Source organism: Equus przewalskii, chromosome 19 (assembly GCF_037783145.1).
Source record: "Equus przewalskii isolate Varuska chromosome 19, EquPr2, whole genome shotgun sequence".
In the NCBI taxonomy this organism is placed as follows: domain Eukaryota; kingdom Metazoa; phylum Chordata; class Mammalia; order Perissodactyla; family Equidae; genus Equus; species Equus przewalskii.
The window spans coordinates 48,055,555-48,073,938 of record NC_091849.1 but is presented as its reverse complement, the minus strand read 5'-3'; the positions used below and the strand labels follow the sequence as shown (position 1 = coordinate 48,073,938).

Genomic DNA, 18,384 nt, shown 5'->3' with positions numbered 1-18,384 from the left:
CCTGGAAGAAATAATAAAACCCCACGCTATAATTTAACCTGATGATGGCTAGATTGCTTTCACCCTATAAGTTTTCTAGAGATAACTGTTAACCTTAAAAAGGTAGAAATAGTAATAGACAACTTTCAGTTAATCTGCAAATTTCATATTAAAGGCAGATGAGATGTTTTCCTGAGTGAGAGGCAAGAAATACAGTTTTATAGCCACAAGGATTGGCTTCTATGGAGTCACAGATGACCTTTGAACGCCAGTGAATTATTAAAACTCACATAAAAAGGTCACATACCAAAAAGCAAGGAACCCCCGGTGCCAGGTGTAGCAACATCCACAGAAATCACTAAATGGATTTCTTTATTCCTTTGGCCTTAATTTAAGGGGGATTAACATTAGAAAAAGAGCCACATGCGTAAAGGACAACGAGCCAGCAGGCCCAAGCAGCCATCAGTTGACCTTTGAGAGAAGAACATGATGAGCTCAGGGAAGGTACATGCACAGGAAGATTAGTGAATGCTTAACATAGATTTGCATCTTTCTGAGACACAGATAGTGATATTGTATGAAGTTGGAACCAAGCCCCAGGGAAGAACAAACTGCCAATTGTTACAAACCCTAGGCTATTGTGAGGAGGTAAAGCTCTGGATTTACTGGTTCCAGTAGCATAGCTCTAAACCCCTCAAACTGGCATAATATGTGTTTAGTTCCCTTCCTTCTATATCATTCACTTACTAATCCAATATTGCCGTTCTTCATTCACCTATGCTCTCCTTTCTCTTCCTGTGCTTTGTTTTTGTTATTGGTTTCATTAGGAATGTGAATCGCTCTATTTTCAGTCCACCGGGCCCATTATTCCTTCAAAGTTCAGCTCAAAACTATCACATTCTTTAACCCCTCTCTGGCTAATTTCAACCAACTTTCTAAAAAAATTTATTTACTCTTTCAAATAAACATCCTTTATTCATTTTATTCTTTATTTGTCTCATGTCAATATACAATGACATATACTACATGCAGGAAAAATGCTAAGGACTGGGGATGAATATACGTGAAAATCTAGGAATCAAGAATATTAGTGTTTAGAAGTGCTAAAAAAACAAAATTTAACTGAGCAAATATAAAGGTATAATTGGCTTTATTCAATGATTCATGAGTCTGGCAACATTCCATCTAGCAAAAAGAAAGGAGCTCCGAGGAGCTGTGCAAAATGGAAGACTTTAATAAGCAGAGGAGGCAAGAGAAGGAAGTTATTCTAGCAAAGAGCGGATTGTTTCAGACAAGATCACCTTCCTTTGTGGGACAGCAGAAGGCTTTCAGGCAGCTTTCCTTGCTAGTGTTTATCAGGAAATTCCAGACTGATCAGTTAAAATTACACTCCTGGGAGACACTGAAACTGCGGTTACGTTAGGTATTAAGCCTTGGTTTGGCGACGTGGGCCTTAGCACAAGTGACTCCATTTGGGGCCTGTTGTCTCTTTTTTAAAACAATTCCTTCTGTTTGATCAGACTCCAAGCTTATCTGAGAAATGTGAACAAAATTTGAGGCATTAGCAGTACTCCCAGCTACCACTCTGAAGTTCTCCAGTTTTTGCTGATCCTCTGTGTGGTCATGGGACTTTAGGTTTATAATTTTTAATTTGATTATTCTCTTCATTCCTTTTCTGATGTTCTAGTCTAAGGGAGATCATTTGCTTGGTGGTTAGCAGCTGCAAACTTGCATTTAGAGCCTCTGAGAGAATACAGTGTGCCAAGGAGACTACTATGATTATTACAAGTGGGATAATTCCCAATGTTTAAAGTATACTTCTGAGGCATGGTTCCCAAGACCCAAACCAATCAAATTAAATCAGGGTCAAAGAAAAACCCATTGAAGGATTCACTTTCTTAAGCCAACCAGCTTATTCAGTGATTTTATGTAGCTGAGTTTCAACCACCCTGGAAGTGTTAATCCAGGTACAGCGAATGGTGTTGACCACAGCACAGACACTTCCTCGTTCGGCTAAAGATAATCAAGGGCTATCCTGTTATCAAGAAAAATATTTGCTAGAGAGTCGAAGGATTTTTCTTTTCTAACTCAATGATGTAAATTCAGAGGAGTTGACCAATGAGGTGTCACAGTTTGTGAACACTTAGGGGTGCAGTTACGTAACCTAAGAGACATTGCCTTGATATGCACCAGCCATCTAGGCATTCACAGGCCCAAGAGAATGATAACCACCGCAGGGAAAGATAAACCCTGTTGAGGCACAAACTGCTCCCACTAAGATGGCACTGTTGATGGATTCATTCACAGGGATTGTTGCATTTGCCCATTTAAGCCAGAGGTCAGTTAGGTTTTTAGCACACTTGGGAAGTAAAGCTCCTATCCTGAAATAAAAAGTTGTTCTAAATTCCTTGCAAAGATAGGTGCTCCTGGTGAGATCTTTTTGTGACTGAGGGCAGATCTGATTTAAATAATTATAATTGGGCAAGTACAGTTATAATCAGAGAAAGGTAAGAAAAAAGAAACTCAATGTTCTGGCCATAAAAGTTGGCCTCTGTAAGTGACTTCTAAGGGGAGATGATTGTAGTTTATGGTGACATTGGGAATAGAATAAAAACTGATTATAGGGAGGACAAGAGGTTTTCTAACATCATGGACCGATCAGAGTTTTTGATGACAAATCCAGCAATCTGAACGGTTACCATTCTTAGCAATGGCCTGGGAGACACAGATGATAGTATTATCTTTGCAGGCCAGTGCTAGAGTAAAGGAAAGAAAGAGAAGAAGAAACAGTTTCGTTTCAGTTAAAGTTTGAAGTCTTGATCTGGCATCTTGGGTGGAAGCTCTCCACATCAATATCAGCTACTTCTCTTCATCATCAATTTAATTTGAAGGTCTCCAGCATCTGGACAGGACCAAATTTTAGCTGGCGCGTTCTTTAGCTGTGAGATGTGTACCAAGGCTCAATGCCTTCTAACTCTGCAGCAGTGTCAGTGATCAGGAGAACCTGGTAAGCTCTCTTAAACGGGCTTTGAGGACTGTCTTCTGCTGATAACGTTTCCAGAATACTCAGTTACCACACTCCAGGGTGTGACCAACAGGATCCTTTGAATTGGGATCTGGGAAAGCTTTCTTAACCTGTTGATGATAGGCTTTAGCGTAAGACATTAAAGAATTAGAGTAGCTGGTTATATTAGTGTGAGATAACAAGGAAGGCATCAGCAGAAAGTTTTATACCAATAAACATTGGTCTACTGGTGACTATCTCACGTGGAGTGAGTTTATGTTTCCCAAAGCGGGTGCTGCAAATAGTCAGCAAGACCAGAGGCAATACTTTAGGACAGGGAAGTCCAGTAGTTTCAGCAAGTTTAGATATTTAAGTTCAAGGGTCCAATTGTCCTTTCAACCTTGCCTGTTGATTGAGGGTGATAGGGACAGGAATAATTCCAGGAAGTTTGAAAAGCTTTTATTAAGGCTTGTATGATTTTCCCGGTGAAGGGGGTGCCTCAACCACTGTAGATTGTGAAAGGTATACTCCAAGTGGGAAACACGTTTTCCAACAATTTCTTTGTCACTATGAGGGCATCAGCCTTGAAGCAGGGGAAGTCTTCAACCTCTCCGGAAAACACACACAACAGCAAAAACATATTGATAACCTATGCTAGGTGGTAGTTGAATGAAGTTCAGTTGCAGGTGCTCAAAGGGTCCAGCGGGAGGAGCTTTGAGGCTTCTGGGGACAAAAATAATTTTTCTAGGATTATAGACCTGACAGGTCAGACAGTGGTGGTAAACTGTTTTTGCAATTTTATAGAAATCTCTCCATCGATGTTTATTCATAATTTGAGTCATCTTAAATGCACCATGATGAGTGAAAGAATGCAAAAACTGAAAAAGGGTTTGTCAGGGAGGTGGGAAGAACCAATTAGCCATCTTGAGTTTTCTGTAGCCCTGACTGTTTATTGAATTGGCACCCACTGTTTGCCCATCTTAATTTCTCTGATTCAGGAGAAGACTGCTGCCATGTAGCAAGGACATCGGGATGGCAAAAGTCTGGCAAGAGAGGACCATTTTTTGTTGAAGCAAAATGAACTTCATTCACATGCCACAACCTTGATAGATTTTGCTGTTTCTGCCTTTGCATGAAAATCAGCTGGGGAATTTCCTCATTTTCGGATTCAGTCTTTTGGGTGTGAGGCTCAGTTTTGATGACAGCAATTTCAGAAGGTAAGAGAAGAGCGGTAAGAAGGCCATTTACTCGTCCATTTTTCATTGGGGTCCCAGTGGATGTAAGAAAACCCCCTTTTTTTCCACAATATCCCTGAGTCATGGATGATCCCAAAGACATACTGGCTTTCAGTATAAATATTGACAATTTGTTCTTTTCATAACCGGTATGCTCTGGTACAGAGCTTAGAGTTATGCTTATTGGGCTGATTTAGCATCGGGGAGATTTCCCCTCTCAAATAGTTCATATTTGGTAGCAACAGCATAGCCAGCTTAGAAATTTCCTTTTCATCTTTATAGTATGACCTATCAACAGACAAAATTAGATCAGGATTAGTCAAAGGGGTGTCTCATAAATCAGGATGCCATGTTACAACATGGGACATTATTACCTCATAGTCATGGGGCTCGCCTTTGTCAGTCAGGAGCAGTAACGTAGCAGGATTAAGAATGTTGCAATGTTTAAGATGTAGATTAGTTGGTGACAGCAGAAGGATCTCATAAGAGGTTAGTCTGCTTGCAGAGAAATGTTGAGTCAGTTTAGAGATAAGACGACTTTGGACAGCATGTAGAGTCTGTAAACTTTGTGGAGCTTGCTAATTTTGCAGCGGCAGCTATAACCTTAAGACAGTTGGATAGACACAAGTTACTGAATCGACATGTAGGCTATAATAGGCAATAGGCCTATGTTTATTGCCATATTCCTGTGTGAGCATTCCCAGGGCTTAGGGCTTTTTCATGCACAGTGTATTCCTAGAAATTCTTTCATGCACAAGTAAGGTGAAAGGTTCTGAATAGCTAGGTAGCCCTAAGGCACGCATTTTTTTCAGCACTTGTTTTAGTCTTAGAATGCCTGCTCAGGTTTATTTTCTCAAGGAAGGAGTTCAGAAACTGAAATTTTGTAAGTTCATAGAGTGGGGAAGCCAAGTGAGAAAAATTAGGAACCCATAGTCCACAACAACCAGCCAGGCCTAGGAATCCACAAATCTATCACTTATTTGCAGGCCTAGGAAATTCTTGGATTAGCTTAATTCTTTTTGGAGATAGCTGGATTTCTGAAGAGCTTAGATTATGACGTAGGTAATGAACAGTGTCTAAAGATAATTGTAATTTTTCCTTAGAGACGTACTGTCCTTTTCCAGCTAACTATTGCAGCAAATGAATGGAATCTTTTATGGATGCTACTTTGGTAACCAAGCACTGCACAGGTTGTCTACATATTGCAAAAGGTTGATTGCCCAGGGAACTGGAGGATGCTTGAATCTTGGTGGAGTACTTAAAGAAATTAAGAAGGGTCCTCAGTGAACCCCCGAGGCATGACTATCCAGGTATACTGTTGATAAACATTGGCTGTTGGGGTCTACAGAGATGCTGAAAAAGGCTGAACAAAGATCTACAACAATGAACCATTTTAAGTTTGATAGAAGTTGTTTGAAAACAGTGTTCAAGTTTGGAACACCTGGAAATGGGGAATAACTAGCTTGTTAATAGCTCTCAAGTCCTGGACAAATCGCCATCCTCGCCCATTAGGAGTTACTTCAGTCTCAGTGTTTTTTGTTTTAGGTACATCTTGTGTCTTTAATTTTTCATCAGCTTTTTGTAACAAATTTTTTTTGTAACAAATTTTTTAATGAAGTAATTTTGTAATCTTGAAGCCTTTTAGAAGCTTCTGTATACCAATTAAAATAGGTGTCCCATTCCAGTTGTTCAATTTGGGAACGTTTAAGTGCACTTCTTAAATAAACAATCTTGTCTAACTGGAATGTTCCCCATAATGGCCATTGTAATTCTAGGTAGTTTTTAGTAGGATTTTGCCATTTTTATACATATTTATAGCTTCTGGGACCATAGTTCTTAGACATAAAATAAGCAGATATGCAGGAAGGTGCTACTCTCAACTCTTTGGAGTTTAAGAATCCTGTTCTTTTTTATTAACTAAGCCTTCGTATCTCTTGGAGTTAAACTAATACCTAAGGGGTATGTGCCACTGGGTTGGAGATTGTGTGGTGTTTTACAGTGTACCTTGTTGCACAGAAATTTTCCTGAGGTTGGCAGGTGGCTAGTGTCAATCTAACCCATTCCATGACCAACTTATCTTAACACAGGAGTTTTAGAGTTAGGTGGAGAGTACTTGAACAGCTTTTAAGTGCTCAACTCAAGCCCACCAGTTTTTTTGGCTTTTTGGCTTCCAAGGTTCCCATTCACAAAAGCCTTTACTTCATGTGCACCTTAATACACCAGCAGTAACCAAAGATATGTTACCTCAGACTGGCCAAGACAAGGCGCTGTGCACAGCACCAGCAATTCTTATGGAACTGAGGACTGGGGAAAGGACTGAACCAGCGACCTCAACAAATGAGGAGTATGAAATGTGGTTCCATACCAGTGGGGAACTTCAGACCAAACTACCAACAGTTCTGAATGTGGAATCTGTGGATTAAACTAAGGGTTGAGGTTCCCAGTTAAATGGGGAATTGCAAACTGGAAAGCTTATTAGATCAGGAGCTCGCCACAAAGAGAGTGGAGCTCAGACTGAGAGGAACTTAGCCACAGCCCTCAGAAATGGCAAGAATGACAGAAAACTCAAAGGTACCATGCCTGTTTCTCATTGTCTCCGAAGGCATCGGAAGTCTACTTTGGTCCCACCACTGCCACCAAATCTGTTGAAAATATAAAATTCACCTGAGTAAATTTAAAGATCTAATTGACTTTATTGAATGATTTGTGAATCCAGCAGCATCCCATCTAGCAAATATAAAGGAGCTCCAAGGAGCTGTACAAACTGGAGGACTTTTATAGGCAGAAGGGGGTGGGGCAAGGAAGTTATTCTAGCAAAAAGTGCATTGGTTCATGTAAAGTCATCTTTCTTTGGGGAATGGTGTGGGTCTGTTATGCAAATTTCCTTGCTAGTGTTGATCAGGAAATTCCAGACTGACCACTTAAGATCACATTCCTGAGAGAGGCTGAAACTCCAATTAGGTTAGGTATCAGGTAACTCCTGGTCTGGGGACATGGGCCTTAGCAAAAGTGACTCCATTTTGGGCCTATTTTCTTTCTTTTTAACAAAGGCAAATGAATACAGATATAAAAGGCCACGTTTTAAAGTTACTGAGTTAGAGATATGTACCAAATAAAATGTGAGCATAGGAAAAGTATTCAAATCTACCTACAGGGAATAAGGAAGATCATCATGAAAAAAATACATTAATTCAGCCGAGATATAAACAATAGTTAAGAGTCTAGGAGGAAGGAAAGTAGGGAAAGAGAGTAGTCAGGGAAGCAGGTACAAAAGCATGAAGACGTGGGAGAAGAAGTCATTTTTCAGAGCCATGAAGCATAGAGTGGGAGGAGTCAGACCAAGGAACAGATGACATATGAAAGAGCCAAATAAAGAAAAATCTTGTATACCGTGAAAAGCAGATTATTTATTCCAAGGGTGTATACTAAAAGTATCTCATAACCAGTACAACACAGGACTGACCTATTAGAACATTTTCAAGTGATACCACTGGTGCTGGGTCCAGGATGACACTGCCACACCAGGCTTAGCTTTGTTTGTTGTTGGATTGTGGGAATGTCCATGCCAGTCCTGAAGGCAGGGGCCAGGGTGGTTCTGCACTGGGGCAAAGAGCCCTTGAAAGGGTAGGAGCGGTGGCAATTTTCCAACTGGTTTTTTAATCTACCAATGCACACCAAATAAATAAGAACTCTGTTCTTTTTATCACTATTTTCTTGTTTATATCAATATTATCATGATAGGCATTTATTCTGTTGTTTATTCTGTTCATTATAGAGTTTAAATCATATAGAAACATTAAATTTCAAGCATGGTAATAGAGTAATAACTTATGCATCATTCCTCTGGCATCAGTAGGGAAGAAAGACAAAAATGGAGAGAGCAAGAGCAATTATAAGGACAGCATTATAATCTAGAAGATTTATGATGAGGGTTCCATCTAGGACAATAGTGCTAGGAATGTAAAAGCTGATTTGGTGAGGGACCAACCCGTGGCTGAGTGGCTAAGTACACGTGCTTCCCTTTGGTGGCCCCAGGTTTTGCCAGTTGGGATCCTGGGCGCAGACCCAGCATCTCTCATCAAGCCATGCTGAGGTAGCATCCCACACAGCACAACCAGAAGGACCTCCAACTTGAATATACAACTATGTACTGGGGGGCTTTGGGGAGAAGAAAAACAAAAAAGATTGGCAATAGATGTTAGGTAAGGGCCAATGTTAAAAAAAAAAAGATGAGTTGGTGTTAGCAGTAACTTGGAGGGATAATCTGCGGTACTAATTGGATATGAGTAGGGATAATATGGAGCCAAAAGTCTAGGATACATCCCAAAACTTTTAGTCTGTCCTGGATTTTGTATTCAAAAGATGTGTCCTAGTATTCTGCTCTTACTAAAATAACAATACTTTTTGGATTATCTGGGAAGTCCCTGATATACATAGGTTATCCTTAGCAATAATTTTTTAATAGTGTCCTGTTTCACTTTCAAAGTATCACAAATTAGCTGGTCATTCTAACCAGCTTCAGAAAACTTTTCAAGTGTCTCCACACATGCATGGCTTTCAAAAGAGTTCCCAAAATGTAGGAATCACTTGGGAAGCTTAATGAAAATGCTGAAGTCTGAGCTCCACTTCTAGAGTTTCTAGTTCAGTATGTTTAGGATGAGACAACACAAATAACATAAAAACAGCACAAAAAATAATTACGTTTTTAAAAAAAAATCAAATATCCTTGCTGATTAAATCATTAAATATTATATCATTAGGGGTACTATACGAAAATATCCAAATGAATTGTATACCACCTCTTCTCTTTCTCTCCACAGGAGACAGAGTAATTTATATGTACAATAAATGCTCACTAAATCATATATTGCTTCTGTGTGTATGTGTGTGTGTGTGTGCATGTTCAGCAAAATAACCTAGAGTTGAACAAATACTCGAGAGTGTCCCAAGGGAAACTGCTAAGACCTGACCCACCATATAACTCCACACAGAAAACCTCAAGGACATTGCAATCATTCTCTTCTTACAGCCTGGGAAGATACATCGGGACAACAGAAACAATACAAGATGGGGTGGGGAAAACTCTAGGAGATGGGGAAATTTATAGACAAAGTGTGAATTACAGGCAATTCCACATGCACATCTCTTCTAGCTGACTTGGAGAAATTGGCTAGAAAAAGAAGCTCCCCTTGGGAAACTATTGGAAATTATTTTCATGTAATTGTTGTTATAGAAATCTCCGTGGCTATAATTGTTCGTTGATCTTTGTGAACAGACTAAATCATTGGAAGAACCCAACATGTCAGGTCACCTGAGGGTATGCCTACCATGACCACTCTTCTCCAGGAAATATAATCAAGTAATGTACATCAGAGTGGAAGGACCCAAGCAGAGGAAAAGAGGAACATAAGAGTGTCCTTGACTGAAATCATGGAGGAGGCACTAATGCGACTGAGGCAGTCTGAGAGTTTAAACAGCATTAGAGAGACCCTGGGAACTCTTACTCATTGCTGTCTAAATCTCTCTATCTTAACCTAGAATGACTAGGATCTAACTTCATCTAAGAAGGATAAAATGTGGATAAATGTGGGGCCATTCAGCCAGAAGTAACCGAAAGAGGAAACACTCTCATGTCAGGATTCCACATTATTTTAATATAAATAAAGAGAATCACCTCTAGACAAAAGAGTACTCTCTGTAGGGTTTGCCTTTGATGCTTCTTTTCTCCTTTTAGGAAAAATTAATTATTTGTAATTTTTACTCTGATGGAATAGTTTCTTCTTGTGTAATATTTCCCTGAGGTGTCTACATTTTCTGACTTGAAATTACATTTTTTTGAAACATCTCTTTTCAAACATCTTTTTTCTTAGTCTGATGATAACCTGTGAAATTAGTAATACGATTCATAAACAAGTGACTTAACTACTCAAGATCAAAGGACGAGCATGGACTTAAATCCAAAAATTTGACCCACTCACCATTCAACGCATTTTTGCCATCCATGCTACACTAGTCTGAACCCAGTAGGATGATGAGCAGTTTTGCTCTCTCTTAAGGGAATTTGAAACATAAGGCATGTCAAGCATCAATAAGTCAATGTATGAGATACTGTAGAGGCCCAGTTAGCTTTTATGAGTACTCCTGAAATCTCATCATATAAAAGGTTTACTACAGAATTAGGAATGGACAATCATGAAAGTCTTTATAAAGTGTTTGATTATTATGACCTACGAATTTTTAAAGATTTTATTTTTTTCCTTTTTCTCCCCAAGGTCCCCCGGTACATAGTTGTATATTCTTAGTTGTGGGTCCTTCTAGTTGTGGCATGTGGGATACCGCCTCAGCATGGCTTGATGAGCGGTGCCATGTCTGCACCCAGGATTCGAACCGACAAAACACTGGGCCACTGCAGCGGAGCGGGCAAACTTAACCACTCGGCCACGGGGCTGGCCCCAACCTATGAATTTTTATTAAGAGAAGTATGCACTCAGCAATAGGGAACCCAGATATGCTAGTGAAGGGAGAGAGGATGAACAAGCTATTTTCCTCCCCCCCTTCACTCTCTTTCTCTTCTTGGACACATAGAAATCCTCCCTCGGTATTCAGCTTGTTTATCTCTGTCTTCCTCAATATCTTCTAAAATAAGGAAAAGAGTCACTATGTTAGAAATAGATAATTATCTGGTTCCTATTTGCAACACGTCTTTATTTGTGAGATATTAAAAGCATTTTCCTAACTAGAACTAGAGAAATTCTAGTAGCTTGAAGCCCAGAAAATTAATCGCAATAATTATGTCACGGGATTTCTGCTGAGGTCTACCTTGATAACATTATTATGGCCATAACTATTAATTGAACAAAATTATGTTATTTTAAAAAAGCAAATGTCTGGTGACATATATGTGTATGTATTCCTACATAAATAAATAATCTATATTCTTTTTCAGCATTAATCATCTTCATATTAGTCCTCACCAAACTTCAAGATGAAAGGATTAGGGAAATGAAGTAAACGAAATATATTTGAGCAACCAGGAAATGGAGTGTAATTTGTGGTTTAAGGGACAGAAAGAAATCATGGAGATAAAGAACTGAAAGGAATTAAATGAGTTTAAAAGGAAACAGTCTTGACTCAGACGTATCTATCCCTCATCAAAAGAAATAATTTAGCTTTTCACAATTGTTCTTAATAGAAAACATATTAGCTTGTGTCATCAAGGCTGACTATCTAAAAATCTCACCTATTCCCATTCACATAGCACCACACTTAATACTTAAGGGCTTGCAGTATAATTGTTTAAAAATGTTTGCAATGATATGTAACGGCTCAAGAAAGTTCTCAACATTTTCAACATAATATTGGTTCTTTTCATTTGATATATTTTTTTTTTTTTCCCCAGGGGGAGATTCTCCCTAAGCTAATATCTGTTGCCAATCTTCCTCCTTTTCTTCCCCCCCCCCCCCCCCCCCCCCCCCCGCACAAAGCCCCAGTACATAGTGGTGTATAGTTGTAAATTCCTCTAGTTCTCCTATGTGAGCCGCCACCACGGCATGGCTCCTGACAGACAAGTGGTGTGGTTCCACTCCTGGGGACCAAACCTGGGCTGCCAAAGGGGAGCACACTGAACTTTAACCACTAGGCCATCAGGGCTGGCTTGGTATTTAATTTTTTTGATGGAATTAGTCATGAGCAATTAAGATGTGTGCAATGACATACATCCAGACACATTTTATCAAATCTTCTACCTTACAGGTACAACTCTCATGACAATAAAATTATAGCATGTAAGGTTTCCTGTGACAGTTTTTTCTTATATCATAGTAATAGGGTCTGGTTGATAAAATATAAAACAATCCTTATAAATAATTCACTATAGCAATCATGTTATCCTGTTCCTACTAATTTTTCTGTAACTGATAATGCATATTAGTCATAATTTTCAACGCTCTCGTGAATTAAGCAGCATGTACCATTCAATTCCACTTCATATTCTACACCCCTCCCACTGAAAACCAACCTTAAGTTCCAAACAATCTACTAAAATCAAATATCTGAACAGCACATTCCCTGAAAAGGAAGAGGCAGGAGGTAAAGAAATGGCATGGCAATTCTTCCCACTGTTTTCAAGTATATTAACTCACTAATTTTTTATGGAGAAACAGAATATGAAGTTTCATATCCAGCATCTATAGACTAAGAACGTGGTCTTTAAGGACATACTTAAATCTATTAGGATATTTCCATGTTTTTCCTATGAGCATAGGTTTTTGCAAACTCCCTGTTTCAGTTAAACCTGATAAGAGATTCACAATAGCTTAACATGTGTCAAATCCTCCCCACTTCAGGACGTGTGGGACAAACCTCTCATGAATTTGACAGTAATTAAAGAAACTTTCCCATGCCTTGACACTTGAAGAACAGGAAACGTATTACTTTTAAGAAAAAAGCATGCAAGATTTTGCTATCATAAAAGATTTATTTGTTTCCATCTATCCACCCACACTTCCCAAAAATACCAGAAAACCAAAAGGAGCCTCCTTACAAATTGACCACTTGATGGATGGAAGGCCCAGCTCCACAGCAGCTCTGCTCATGTTTTGAGCCTGCTCAGGCTCCTGATGCAAGTATCTTTGTCCTCCAGTATTGAAGGAACTTGCGTGCTCTCAAATGGACAGTCGTGGCAGCGTTGGCATAAACAGGGCCAGTATCCTTTGTTTACACTGAAGTTTGTCTGTGAGATTAAAATGGCCTTCTTTTGTTTGAAGATTTTGATGATTCCATTTCTAATGTAATTTATGCCATAGATTGAGCAAGCCACGTGGATTCCAGTGTGGCAATGAGATTTTAGACTTTGGAATAATCTTTTCTCTTGCTTGGACGATGAATTTTGATGATGAACATGAAATACTTTACAATAATTTGGTTTTATTTTCCTGACATTTATATACCTAAGATGGTCATTGCTATTAAATTTCATTCATTGCTACTCCTTGGAATTTACTATTTTTCTTTACCAGATTTAAATTTTTGAGTACTCTGATTACCTCTATGGAGTTCATTAAAATTTATTAAATCTTGGGGCCAGCCCCGTCGCTGAGTGGTTGAGCGTACAAGTTCCGCTTCAGTGCCCCAGGGTTTCGTCAGTTCAGATCCTGGGCGTGGACCTAGCAGTGCTCGTCCAGCCATTCTGAGGTGGTGTCCCACATAGCAGAGCCAGAAGGATCTACAACTAGAATATACAACTATGTACTGGGGGCTTTGAGGAGAAGAAGAAAAGAAAAAATTATTAAATCTTGCTACTCTCCTTGTACAAATGTTTTCCAATATATTTACATTGTCTGACTATACAAGTTGGTCATGTATAATTACACATGTATAAGTTGATTCAATTTAGTTTAGATTGTCCTGCTTTTTCATTACTAGTGATCCCTGAAATACACTAGTAGTAATTGTTTCTACAATACCATCTGTGTGACGTGGCCTTTCTTTTACCAGTAAATTTTCCATGATGATTTTTGACAGCTCAACACCAAGTACTCAGTGATATCAACATATTTGCTTTTTTTAATGTGATTTTAATATAATTTTCAGGGTTAATAGAATGTTAACTATATAATTGTGATTTCTGAATCCCTATTGGTTACAAAGACAAGCTAGGTGTGCCATCACAGGTATTTAGAAGGGCAGAGGGAAAGAAAGGGCACCATTACAATGACAGCTAAAAGGATAAAATTGGAAATAAACTCAGTCAGGAAAATTCAAAGCTACTTGAGGAAAAGTTTTAAATACTCCTGGAGAATCTAAGTACTTCAGCAGAACTAAACAAATTGGAAAACATAACATGGCCTTGTATAGGAAAACTCAATAGTATAAATCTGTTAATATTTCCAAAGTTAATTTACTCTTATAATATGATCTCAATAAACAGCTCAACAGTTTCCCCTCCCCACCAGGAAAAAGCTGATTCAGAAGCTCTTATTGAAATATATTGTAAAAGATATATAAGACATATAAAAAGACATATAAGACAAGATATAGTTTATTAATTCTTCTGACAGAAAATTGCCAAATGAAGTAAATTAATCATCTATATCAATTTAAATTTTATTTATTCTTCTTTTTAAAAAATGTAGTAGCAAAAGATATTGTGACTTTCAATGAAAATAAAAGAGGATAATGCACCATACCATTTTTTGTCATTAATATGGTAGATCTCTCAAAGAAAAAGTTATCACCACTTGAATGGATAGAACAAGTACTTTAAACCTCAGTAAAGAATTGAATACACGGGAGAACACAAAACATACTACTGATAACTATAAAAATTTCAATTTATGGAAATCAACTAGCCACGAGTTAAACTCATGCTACAAATACGAAAGTTGAGAGTGAAAACTAACTTTTCTTTCATGATAAGTGTATCCTGAAATGTTGAATGAAGAAGCAAAGATGGATGAGAACAGAAAGTAACCACTATTTAATTGTAAAGCATTCTCATCACTTGTAGGATACAAAGCTTTTTCAAGGTCAAGGATACTCAGCATTTCTTGTTAGGTAACATTACTCAAGACGGCATTAATAAGTTTAAACACGGCCTTAGGGAGAATAGCATTACTACAAACATCTGTACAAGTTGGCTGTACAGATACAGTCATCTTTATTGGAAAATATTGCTTAGATTCATAGAAAAACATCACCAAAAAGTTTGTTTGCAAAATATTTGCCCTGAATTTCTGATTTTTTTCTTGTTTTCTTCATTTGTAATCACTGCTCTGTTTATCCACCAAAGGTGAACTATGTCATCCTTACAAATTATGCCACTCATCTTTTAACTACTCATAAGATTCCCAATCTATAAGCTTCCTCCTCAAGTAACAAAAGATATACCTTCCTTCCTCATAGTTTTTCAGCAACGATGAAGAGTTCAAACTCTATTCATAATTTGTTTATATACACAAATATAATGATCCCAGATATTTGAAGATAACACCATGGACGGTATTAATTTGCATATATCTAACCATTTGCTGCAAAACTAATCCTAGTGACACGTATATCCATACCCAGATTATGGGCACAGTCCCATCACATGTGTCCAGATTTACAAAGGAATGATCAAATTAGTTTTTATTTGTCATAAATTAGGGCTTCAGTTTAGTATTGCCCTTCAGATGACTTAGTTCCTAAGCCTCCATTATTTCTAGCAACGATTCACTGCTCAGATTTAAAAACTTTGATCTACAGCAGTGAGCATAAACATAGCTCTAGTTTTAAAAATTTATGAAATGATGGTGTTATGCATAGTCCTATACAAAATAGGTTATATGAATATTTTATTTAAGAAGGAAATTGTCACAGACTGATTAAACCAAATAAACATATAGACTGAATGACTTAATCCTAAAAATAAGCCAAGAGATATGGTGTTTCTATTAGCTTAAGGTACATTGAAATTAATTAATAATGTAAGCAATGTCATATTTTGTCATCTCAACTAATTTACCATTTAACAGATAGATAGAATAAGCCTCCAAGCTCTAGAAACTGTCTCTCCTCTGAGTATACCTATAAAGAAACTGGAAGCAGAGAGTATATTTTCTATAGTAATAAAGACACATCTCTCCAGAGGAAATTAAATATAAAATCCAAGGTGTTTTGTTTTTTGGGGAGAGGGGTCAGATATATCTATTATCTTGATTGTGGTGACGGTATCATGGGTATTTGCATATGTCCCAACTCATCAAACTGGACATCAACTCATCAAATTGGACATCAAATTGCATTAAATATATGCACCTCTTTGTGTAGCAACTATATCCCAATAAAGCTATTTCTAAAAAATTCCAGTCGGATTTGGTAATTTCATTAGGGCCCAAAAGCTTATTCATTCTTTAATAATAACTCACCTTTAACTTTCTGTATGTATACATATTCTATTTACCCACAAACTGTATTCCTTTTCTTGAATTCTTAAAACCATTGCAAGGGACACTGCACATATTGTCATGAATCATGTGCACTAGTATATTGTTCTATATTTGTTTCACATGCCAGTCATACTCCTTTAACAACTCAGCGACAGAATTTTTCACATTCCTCACAGCGCTCCGTGCTATGTACTGGGTGTGTCATGGATACTCAACAAATATTCGCTGAGTAACTGATTCAGTTTTCCAGTGATTCTATTCTTTAGAACAATGGTTCTCATCCTTGACTTCAACTATAACAATCTAGGGAGATTTTAAAAAACCACTAAATCCAGGACACACCCCAGATAGTTTAAATCATAATCTCTGTGAATAGGACCCAGGTATCAGCATTTTTTCAAGCTGAAAATTCAGTTTAACTATTTTTTAAAAACCACAACAATAAATTCCAACGTCTACAGAATTTTTAGGGAAGAAAGAGTGTATTTGAAGAATTCTATTTCAAGTTATAGTATTTTTAGTGTTCAAAGGCCATAGAAAAATAGCTTGAGGTATGCAAGGCATGGTATACCACTCATTTTTATCCTTTCAAAACTTCTTTGGTACTGAACTCAAGCCACCTAAAAGAAGAATAAGATTAAGAAATTGAGTAAACAGAAATCACGGTATATTCTCATTTGTGAAGTTCTCTTTCTCACTGTGAATTCCCAAATTTGTAAATTCAATTATACGGATTTTGCAGATTCTTATCTTAGCTTTTCTTCTCCTGCTTGTATTTCTTGCCAGGATATGTGTTTCTTGAACCAAATTCTTCAGACCTAGAGCTCATGAGATAACTACCACTGTATCTGTACTTTAATTCTCTAAAAATACTAAAACAATTTTCCTATTTTGGACACTGCTGGGAGATTACTAACTAAAGCTTCTCTTTTTTCCTCCTAAGCCTCAAATGCAGAACTACAAGGAGCACATAATGATCTTTATTATTACTAGATAAATTTGAATCATGAGTTTCTACATCTTTAAAACTTATTCTGAACAACTTGAGTAGCTGTTACTTTTTTTAAAAAAAGAAGAAACTCATTTTAAAAATCATTCAGTGGCAGCTGCTTTTCAAACTCTTGCTCTTTTTATCATCTTCCAAATAGGTTATGTACTAATTGTATTAACTTTAGAGAAAAAGTCTAAGCCTATTTTGCAGCAAAAAAATAAAATATAAAATACACAAAAGAGACTGTAATAAACTGCTCCAAAAAATGTCTACTATTTTTATTTATGGGTGGTAAGATCTTAGGTGATTTTTTTGTAAAGTGTTCTTTCAAATGCATTTTCAGATTGTGGTCTCTGTGATCATAATTACAACCGCAATGTTAACTTATAACTTTATAAGTGAGGATCTTGAGCAATTTTAAGGAGTACTTGCCTAGAGGAAATGTACTTCCATCTCTTCTATTGATCCTGCTTTTTACTTAGAAATTTTTCAACAAATATTTGTTAAATACTTATTGTATCTCTACAATTATGAGTTGACACACAGGATTCAGCCCTTGCCATAAAAAAAAAAAACTAGTTTTCTCTTTGTGAAAAATTTGTCCTGTATGTATATATTATTTGCTGACACTGAATTTGAGAACATCAAAGATAAGGCTTGCTTAGTAAAATACAGCAATTCTCCCCAGTTTTGGAAACTTCTTCACTAACTTCCTTTCTGCAGAACTGCCATTTCAGCTAAATACCAGGGAATCTGCACTTAACTATGTAATCCCTAACAAGTTATTAACAAGTTCTTTGTACTTTATAATGATGAATAACAATTTTGCTACACTTAAAATGAATTTTACAAAATCAAAAATCCTGCGCTGAATAGATCTTTTAATACTATTTATCGTAATCTGGCTGTCACCAATGAATTGCCCCCAGGAACTCAAGGGTGGGTTTGGAAGCATTTAAGTGTTTCTCCAAATTTTTTTTCCCTTTTGTTATGTTAAGGAGATGCAATCATCAACCTCCCTGAACCAGACCTAGCCTCGCCAGAAGAGCTAGGCCCATGACCTTTGTCTTATTTTTAATGCTAAAATCTCTCCAGGAGATTAGGCTTCATTACCATCGCCTGCAGTGTATGTGGAAGCAAGTTTTCCAACTGAGCCTGCACAAGCGAATACCTCCTCTCCCTTTTGAATATTCATTGCCCATCCAAAATAAATGTCCCGGTTTCCCTTTGTTCAGGGACTCCATGACT

The 18,384-nt window shown here is 37.5% G+C and overlaps 1 protein-coding gene across 1 annotated transcript in view; it reads left to right on the top strand.

The window, feature by feature from the left end:
• Positions 1-4,131: 4,131 nt before the first annotated feature.
• The window catches only part of LOC103563016 (cysteine-rich secretory protein 3), a 44,221-nt gene continuing 29,968 nt past the window's right edge, over positions 4,132-18,384 (top strand). Inside the window, exon 1 of the mRNA XM_008538211.2 lies at positions 4,132-4,200. Within this exon, the coding sequence (XP_008536433.2) occupies positions 4,182-4,200 (19 nt within the window). The 5' untranslated portion in view covers positions 4,132-4,181. The remainder of the gene's footprint in view (positions 4,201-18,384) is intronic.